The sequence below is a fragment of the Dendrobates tinctorius genome, unplaced genomic scaffold (genome assembly GCF_039654945.1).
Source record: "Dendrobates tinctorius isolate UK_male_01 unplaced genomic scaffold, ASM3965494v1 ptg000320l, whole genome shotgun sequence".
Lineage (NCBI taxonomy): Eukaryota > Metazoa > Chordata > Amphibia > Anura > Dendrobatidae > Dendrobates > Dendrobates tinctorius.
The window spans coordinates 942,672-951,978 of record NW_027361987.1 but is presented as its reverse complement, the minus strand read 5'-3'; the positions used below and the strand labels follow the sequence as shown (position 1 = coordinate 951,978).

Genomic DNA, 9,307 nt, shown 5'->3' with positions numbered 1-9,307 from the left:
GCAGGAACATAGTGTAAATCCAGGACACAGTACGGCTTCATAATCATGATCACCTCCTTAAGTGTACGTGTGCCCCAGCCTGCTCTACCCAGCCATACATGGAGACGTTCAGTAATTCATAGATCAGGGTCATCTGTGTATGTAGGGCATATCTGCTGTATATATTTACTGCATTTCTACACGTTAATCCATAGAGCAGGCAGGTGCTGTATGCAGATTCTTGACCCTGTCACGCAGTGGTAATGCCAGTGCATTCATCAAATTTACGTCCCTGTAATATACATTTATTCCCGCCTGCAGGAGATGTGTTCAATAGAAAAAATAAAGACGCGCACTCGTGCTGTAGGAGGAGGTGCTGACTGAACGTGGATATACCACAGGTAAAAGTCAACGGGTAGACAGTGGCACTCAAAATTGAATGTCACTTGCATCAGAGTCATTAAAGGAATTATTATGATTTTTATTAATTTTTTTTCAATAAATCAAGAAAAGTGAAAAAACACCGCAAACAGAGATCAGATTCCAAACATGAGTATTACACGGTTACGTTTCGACCTATACCTAGGTCTTTCTCAAACCATACTGCAAGATAAACATGCAAAGAAAAATTATTTACCACACTAAACAAAGTGATCAAGATAATGTACAAAAGGCTAGAGACATAGTGGACATAAATATATACAAAATTAATGAAATTTAAAAAGGGTGTATGCTGAAAAACCCTATAGATACAAAATATATAAACATCTATATGTGCACACATAGGACTACACATGGATCTGCGCAATAACAGGAATGCAGTGTAAGACAAGAAGATGGTCATAGGAGATATTGCAGACTATTGGCAAACAAATATACAGTACTAATCATAATGTGCTTGGATAAATGGAAAACGAAGCTGGGTGGTGGAGAAAGGAAAGTATAGCAAACATGAGATACTAACCTCAATAGGAGTGTCAAGGTATATGGAAAGAGGACAATTTTTCAGAGTCCCAAAGTAAGGGCTGTGGGAAAAAAAAAAAAAAGGAGAGATCATAAGAAAAAAGGAACAGAGGGTAAGCAGGGCGCCAGGGGGTGCTGCTGTACTGACCTGTGGCAAGAGAGCGGCCTCCTCCCAGCCTCATAGTGACTCTCAACATACTGTATATAAACCGAGGCATTCTTGCCTCCACCCACAACACTGCAGATCCCTGCCGCTCTCTTGCAAACTCATCTGACAGAAAATATTGGAGCTTACGATAGTTTAGATTGTGAAGTCACCGAGCCCCATACTCTAATTACCCCAGAGAGGTTTCACCACTAGCTGCTCATTTATTACTGATGGAGACTGTGGAGTTAGGCAATAATACATCTACTGAAATGATCAATCTTCAGTTTTCGACTACAGTAGTTAGTGCCCAAAATGCTGATTTAACCACTTCCTGCAGCCAGTTTTGTCTTCCTAATCAGACCCCAATTTTCAAATCTGACATGTATCAATTTATGTGGTGATAACTGTGAAATTCTTCACAAAGGATAATAGGAAACAAATTGACATTACAAGTTATTTTCCAACTTCTCTTGAATGCGACAAAACCCTATATACGGTTGTACACTACTGTCTTGGCACATGGCAGGGTTAAGAAGGGAAAGAGCGCCATTTAGCTGTATGAAGGCAAATTTTGCTGGAATAGTTTGCCGACAAAATTTATTGGGGGCATTGTACGTGGTCAATTGGCAGCTCAAAAGATGTCCACCATGAAGAGGCTTGGCGCTATCTACTCCATTTTCCAGATCCAAGGGATTGTCTTGCTCATCACCCTTTAACCCTTCTACATGGATCTGGACTTACACAAAGACCCCTAGGCTTGGGCGATGGTGTTACCTGCTGTTTTGTGGTGTGAAATAGCAAGAAGAATAGATGTCGAGTCAGGACCAGGAGAGGAGAGAAAATAAAAAGTTATAAGATGCAAGAGTAGTCCGTAAACAGAGCGGGTTCATAACAGGAAGCAAATGCACAAGCCGGGAGCTGAGCACCGAGGACTGAACCGGAGCAGGCCAACGCTGTATCTGACAGCCTTCGGTAATATGCTTCAAGCTTTAGTACGGTGCGGTGCTTTCCAATTGGCTGAAGCAGGGAGCAGATAACTTCACCTGGACAGCACCCACACATACTGCCAGACTGGCCGGTACTACTGGTCCCAGGCACCCTCATCTTAGTGGCTGAACAGTGCCTGTGCCGCCTACAGCTTCTGTTTCTAATGTCGCCTCCATCACCGGTGCTGCCTGCAGAGTGAATAAGATGGCACCTGGTGACAGAAGCAGACGTCACAGGAGCAGATCCTGGAGAAAATGGGACATACCGTTTGCGGAAGTCTCAATATGACAAAATGTCAGAAATCCAGAGCAGTAGAAATCCTCATAAAGTGACTACATTTTGGAAATTATAACCCTCGGTCAATTAATCTATAGGAGTAGTGACTATTTTGACTCCACAGGCACTTTGTGGAAATTAGCACACAGTGGATGTTGGAGAGTGAAGATTAGAAATATGCCATATTATTGCCCAGCACATAATGTCCGGATTGTGCTCCACTAGACACGCACATAGAAAACTAAGTGGGTCCTTCTCATTGCAGTGATGCCAAATACAGGGATGGTAAATGTGGTTTAGGTACACTGCAAAGCTCAGAAGCGAGGGGGAGATTTGACTTGGAAAGAGTGCATTTTGCTGGCTTTGTTTATGGAAGCCATGTTGCTTTTCAAGAGTCTTTGAGCCATTAATAATGTGGACATCTGTTTTTTCTATGACAGATGATGGACCTGAGTGGGAACTTGTTTTATGTGAGATGAGTAGGAGTTGTTATTGGTGGTATTTTCGCCTACATATCATTGATGGGTTGCTTTTTATTTATTATATTTGGGAGGCAGAATGAACAAACAGTTGAACACCACACACTACTGGTTCATCCTCTAACTTTTTGTATTAGACTGTGAACTGTCATTGACTTAGACAGTCATTCAATAATTTTACATAACTTGCCATTTTTACAGACAGTTTAAGTAGCCATTTTCAAAAATATAAAATTCTAGGATATTATATTCAAAATAATTGTTTTTTTCTTAGCAGATGACTCTACCAGGAGATCAGGACAGCTGATATCTTCAATTTTTAAATCAGATGATCGCAAAATCCCACAGGATGCAACTGAAGTCATTGCCATTGCTCCAGATATACCAGCATCCCTTTACAGTAAAGATCTGTCATATGATCCTATGAAACAGGTCCCATCTTCTGATTCATTACTGACTACTAAGGAAAATCAAAGTCACAAAAGAGGCATTAAAAAACAAACTGCTCCTAAAGCAAAGAAGTCATTTTCACATTCAGAATATAGAAATAGTTTTCCCCTCAAAAAGTCGTTTCTTAAACATCAACAAAATCACACAACGGAGAAGAGATTTTCTTGCTCCAAGTGTGGGAAATGCTTTAACTGGAATTCAGAACTTGTTAGGCATGAGAGAACTCACACAGAGGAGAAACATTTTTCCTGTTCAGAATGTGGGAAATATTTTAAACATAAACCTAATCTTGTTAGACACCAGAGAACTCACACAGGGGAGAAGCCTTTTTCCTGTTCAGAATGTGGGAAGTATTTTAACCAGAGATCATCTTTGGTTAAGCACCAGAGAATTCACACAGGGGAGAAGCCTTTTTCCTGTTCTGAATGTGGGAAATGTTTTATACAGAAATCAGATTTTGTTAATCACCAGAGAACTCACACACGGGAGAAGCCTTTTTGCTGTTCAGAATGTGGGATGTGTTTTCACCAGAAATCAAGTCTAGTTATTCACCAGCGAACTCACACAGGGGAGAAGCCTTTTTCCTGTTCAGAATGTGGGAAGTGTTTTAACCAGAATTCAGATTTGGTTAATCACCATAGAACTCACACAGGGGAGAAGCCGTTTTCCTGTTCAGAATGTGGGAAGTGTTTTATCCAGAATTCAGATTTGGTTAATCACCATAGAACTCACACAAGGGAGAAGCCTTTTTCCTGTTCAGAATGTGGGAAATGGTTTACACATAAATCAAATGTTGTTAGGCACCAGAGAACTCACACAAGGGAGTAGCCATTTTCCTGTTCATAATAATAATAATAATCGTTATTTATATAGCGCCAACATATTCCACAGCGTTGACAGTTTAACAGTTTCAAACACAACAGTCGTAACAACGTTAACAATAATACAATAATTAAAGCAAAATAAAACGACCCTGCTCATGAGAGCTTACAATCTACAGGGTGGGCCATTTATATGGATACACCTAGATAAAATGGGAATGCTTGGTGACCCAGAGCGGCTCACTGAATTTGCAGAATGGGCAAAGCAAAAATTGGAACAGGACCCTCAGTTTACACAGAACATTATGTTCAGTGATGAGGCAAACTTTTTTGGGTGGGCCATTTATATGGATACACCTAAATAAAACAGGAATGGTGACAGTTTTCTTGCTTATGGTGTCTTGCATTGAAATCTGCTGCAATGACCCCGGTACTGCGTTCAACAGACATCAACACAATTTCTATCAGCTCCTCATGTGTTAACCTTTGCAACATGTCAATGGCTGTAAACAAAGAGAAACTTGAAAATAACTCATGAAACAATAAAGTTATGTTAGAACCAAGAACACTATTGTTTTTCTTGTGAAATTCTCAATAAGTTTGATGTGTCACATGACCCTCTTCCCATTGAAAAAAATAAAGTTGGATCCAAAATGGCCACCATGGTCACCACCCATCTTGAAAAGTTTTCCACCTCCCATATACTAATGTGCCACAAACAGGAAGCTGATATCACCAACCATTCCCATTTTATTTAGGTGTATCCATATAAATGGCCCACCCTGTACAATGAGGTGAGGGAGATACAAAGTACAGGTGTATATTTACAATGATAGTCCAGTCATCTTGAGGGAGTGGCGGTTAGATAGAGATAGTGAATTGGCTACATACGCACACTTACAAATAAAATGGTTTTTGATTAGGGAATGTGATAGGCTGCTCTGAACAAATGTGTTTTGAGGGAATGCCTAAAACTGGGCAAGTTGTGGCTGGTCCAAATTTCTTGTGGTAGAGCATTCTAGAGGATTGGCGCAACAAGGGAGAAATCTTGGAGTTGGGAGTGGGAGGTACGGATTAGTGCAGAGGTTAGTCAAAAGTCATTTAAAGAGCACAGCGATCGGCTAGGCCGATAGACAGAAATGAAGCAGGAGATGTAAGGGGGTGCCGCACTGTGGAGAGCTTTGTGGGTGAGAACAAGTATTTTGAATTGGATCCTATAATGAATGGGCAGCCAGTATAACGACTGGCGAAGAGCGGACGCGTCCGAGTACCTATTAGCCAGATGGACAACCCTGGCTTCTGCATTAAGGATGGATTGGAGAGGGGAAAGTCAAGTGAGGGGGAGGCCAATTAATAGAGCATTACAGTAGACCAGGCGGGAGTGTATCAGGGCGACAGTGAGGGTTTCTATTGTTTCCATGTTGAGAAAAGTGCGGATTCTAGAGATGCTCTTTAGGTGTAAGCGGCAAGAGCGGGCAAGAGATTGTATATGGGAGGTGACGGAGAGATTGGTGTCAAACATAACACCCAGACAGCACGCCTGCTGCTGGGGTATAATTATAGTGCCACCCACGGAGAGGGAAATGTCAGATTTAAGGAGTTTAGTAGACAGTGGGAGCGGAAGAGTTCAGTTTTGGAAAGGTTGAGTTTCAGATAGAGAGCGGACATGATGTTGGAGACTGCGGACAGACAGTCACTGGCGTTCTGTAGTACAGCGGGGGTAAGGTCAGGGGATGACATGTATAGTTGTGTGTCATCAGCATAAAGATGGTACTGAAACCCAAATCTGCTTATAGTCTATCCAATTGGGGCCGTGTAGAGAGAGAAGCAAAGGGGGCCAAGTACTGAGCCCTGAGGTACACCAACAGTGAGAGGAAGAGGAGATAAAGTGGAGCCAGCGAACAAAACACTGAAGGAGCGGTCAGAGAGATAGGAAGAGAACCAGGAGAGAGCAGTGTCATTAATGCCTTGTGACTGGAGTCTAGAGAGTAGGAGATGGTGGTCAACAGTGTCGAAAGTTGCAGAAAGGTAAAGAAAAATGAGCAGAGAGTGGTCACCGTTACATTTTGCCATCAGAAGGTCATTGGTCACTTTAATGAGTGCAGTTTCTGTCGAATGTAGGGGGCAGAAGCCGGACTGTGAAGGGTCTAGAAGGGAGTGAATGGAGAGGTAACAGGTTAGGTGGGAGTAGACCATGCGCTTCAAGAGTTTAGAGATGAAGGGGAGATTGGAGACTGGTCTGTAGTTGTTTGTGGAGGATGGGTCGAGAGCGGGTTTCTTTAATAATGGAATAATGATAGTGTGTTTGAAAGAGGAGGGGAAAATGTCCGAGGAGAGGGAGAGATTAAAGATTGTAGTTGGGTGGCTTGTGACGTCTAGAGAGAGAGACTGGAGTAGATGTGAGGGAATGGGGTCAGTAGTTCACGTAGTTGCACAAGAAGAGAGGAGCCTGGAGACGACTTCTTCTGTGATGGGATCAAATGTGGAGAGTGAGCCAGGGGAAATGCAGGGAGGGATGAGACTCACAGCACCTGGTGTCTGGGAGCGGATTTCCTGATGTATTATCTATTTTCTCTGTAAAGTGGGAGGCCAGGTCATCAGCACAAATGTCTGTGATAAGGGCTTGTGCTTTCGGCCTGAGGAGGGAGTGAAAGGGGTCAAAAAGTTTCTTGGGGTTGTCGGATAGTGAGGAGATCAGGGTGGTGAAGTAGGGCTGATTGGCGAGGTGAAGGTCAGAGCTATAGGTTCTTAACATAAATTTGAAGTGGATGAAGTCTTCTGGTGGGAGAGTTTTCCTCCATAAGGGATGGTGGACCAGGGTTGGAGAAGATGTCCCCTAAAATCAGTAGGAGTAGGAAGATAAAGAGCAAGTAGTTATTGGAATTGTCAGAAGTTTTTTTGTGCGATGTGTTTAGGCAAGATGGGCTGAGGTTTTTCAGGAAGTTGAGAATTGCATGGGAGCTGTACATGCAGTGGCGGATTATAATGAGGTCAATTTGGGCAGTTGCCCCGGGCCCAGTGGGGTTAAGGGGCCCACAGCCCAGGCCAGTAAATTGCCCCATTATAATCCACCACCGCGCAGGGCCGGATTATAGGCAGGGCAGGCGGGGCTTCAGCCCCGGGGCCCCCACCACAAGAGCTTCTAAGGGGGCCCCCACCACATTCCTGCTGGCTGCTGCAATGGCACTCCATCTTCTCCCCACCTAAAAGTGAGTGACCGTGGGGGCGGCATTATGTGCTCTGCTACCAGCAGCATCTACAAGTAGCGTGAACGCTGATGCTGCTGGTAGCGTGCAAAGGCTTGTGATGAGATCACAGGAGGTAAGGTGTCAGGGCCCCCGATCATGTGACCCCTGTCTCCTCCCCTCCTGTGACCTCATCACAGGTCCTGTGCGCACAGCACAGAGCACTGAGAGCAGCCATGTATGTGGAGTGCGGCTCTGCGGGTGGAGGTCGGTGCTGGAGGCCCCATTATTCTCTATGTGGAGTGCGGGTGGAGGTCGGTGCTGGAGGCCCCATTATTCTCTATGTGGAGTGCGGCTCTGCGGGTGGAGGTCGGTGCTGGAGGCCCCATTATTCTCTATGTGGAGTGCGGGTGGAGGTCGGTGCTGGAGGCCCCATTATTCTCTATGTGGAGTGCGGCTCTGCGGGTGGAGGTCGGTGCTGGAGGCCCCATTATTCTCTATGTGGAGTGTGGCTCTGCGGGTGGAGGTCGGTGCGGAGGCTCCATTATTCTCTATGTGGAGTGTGGCTCTGCGGGTGGAGGTCGGTGCTGGAGGCTCCATTATTCTCTATGTGGAGTGGGGCTCTGCGGGTGGAGGTCGGTGCTGGAGGCTCCATTATTCTCTATGTGGAGTGCGGCTCTGCGGGTGGAGGTCAGTGCTGGAGGCTCCATTATTCTCTATGTGGAGTGCGGCTCTGTGGGTGGAGGTAGGTGCTGGAGGCTCCATTATTCTCTATGTGGAGTGTGGCTCTGTGGGTGGAGGTCGGTGCCGGAGGCCCCATTATTCTCTATGTGGAGTGCGGCTCTGCGGGTGGAGGTCGGTGCTGGAGGCTCCATTATTCTCTATGTGGAGTGCGGCTCTGCGGGTGGAGGTCGGTGCTGGAGGCTCCATTATTCTCTATGTGGAGTGCGGCTCTGCGGGTGGAGGTCGGTGCTGGAGGCTCCATTATTCTCTATGTGGAGTGTGGCTCTGCGGGTGGAGGTCGGTGCTGGAGGCTCCATTATTCTCTATGTGGAGTGTGGCTCTGTGGGTGGAGGTCGGTGCCGGAGGCCCCATTTTTCTCTATGTGGAGTGCGGCTCTGCGGGTGGAGGTCGGTGCTGGAGGCTCCATTATTCTCTATGTGGAGTGCGGCTCTGCGGGTGGAGGTCGGTGCTGGAGGCTCCATTATTCTCTATGTGGAGTGTGGCTCTGCGGGTGGAGGTCAGTGCCGGAGGCTCCATTATTCTCTATGTGGAGTGTGGCTCTGCGGGTGGAGGTCGGTGCTGGAGGCTCCATTATTCTCTATGTGGAGTGGGGCTCTGCAGGTGGAGGTCGGTGCTGGAGGCTCCATTATTCTCTATGTGGAGTGCGGCTCTGCGGGTGGAGGTCGGTGCTGGAGGCCCCATTATTCTCTATGTAGAGTGTGGCTCTGCGGGTGGAGGTCGGTGCTGGAGGCTCCATTATTCTCTATGTGGAGTGTGGCTCTGCGGGTGGAGGTCGGTGCTGGAGGCTCCATTATTCTCTATGTGGAGTGTGGCTCTGCGGGTGGAGGTCTGTGCTGGAGGCCCCATTATTCTCTATGTGGAGTGTGGCTCTGCGGGTGGAGGTCGGTGCTGGAGGCTCCATTATTCTCTATGTGGAGTGGGGCTCTGCAGGTGGAGGTCGGTGCTGGAGGCTCCATTAGTCTCTATGTGGAGTGGGGCTCTGCAGGTGGAGGTCGGTGCTGGAGGCTCCATTATTCTCTATGTGGAGTGCGGCTCTGCGGGTGGAGGTCGGTGCTGGAGGCCCCATTATTCTCTATGTAGAGTGTGGCTCTGCGGGTGGAGGTCGGTGCTGGAGGCCCCATTATTCTCTATGTAGAGTGTGGCTCTACGATTCGTGACCCCCGTCACGTGACGAGGGGGGCCCACAGAGTCTGAACTGCCCCGGACCCTGGCTACCCTTAATCCACCCCTGTGTACATGGGAGAGGGAAGTATATAGGGGCTGATGTGTATGAGT

General features: G+C 46.5%; 1 protein-coding gene across 1 annotated transcript; it reads left to right on the top strand.

Moving 5' to 3' along the window:
* Window positions 1-297: 297 nt before the first annotated feature.
* LOC141073933 (uncharacterized) lies at window positions 298-7,568 on the top strand. The gene is made up of 2 exons (XM_073561465.1): window positions 298-380; window positions 3,107-7,568. Exon 2 carries the CDS (start codon window positions 3,256-3,258, stop codon window positions 4,108-4,110), a length of 855 nt encoding a protein of 284 aa, XP_073417566.1. The 5' UTR covers window positions 298-380; window positions 3,107-3,255; the 3' UTR covers window positions 4,111-7,568.
* Window positions 7,569-9,307: the final 1,739 nt, after the last annotated feature.

Excerpts from the sequence above, each read along its gene's own strand:
- LOC141073933 (XM_073561465.1), top strand. The coding sequence starts at position 3,256 with ATGAAACAGGTCCCATCTTCTGATTCATTACTGACTACTAAGGAAAAT.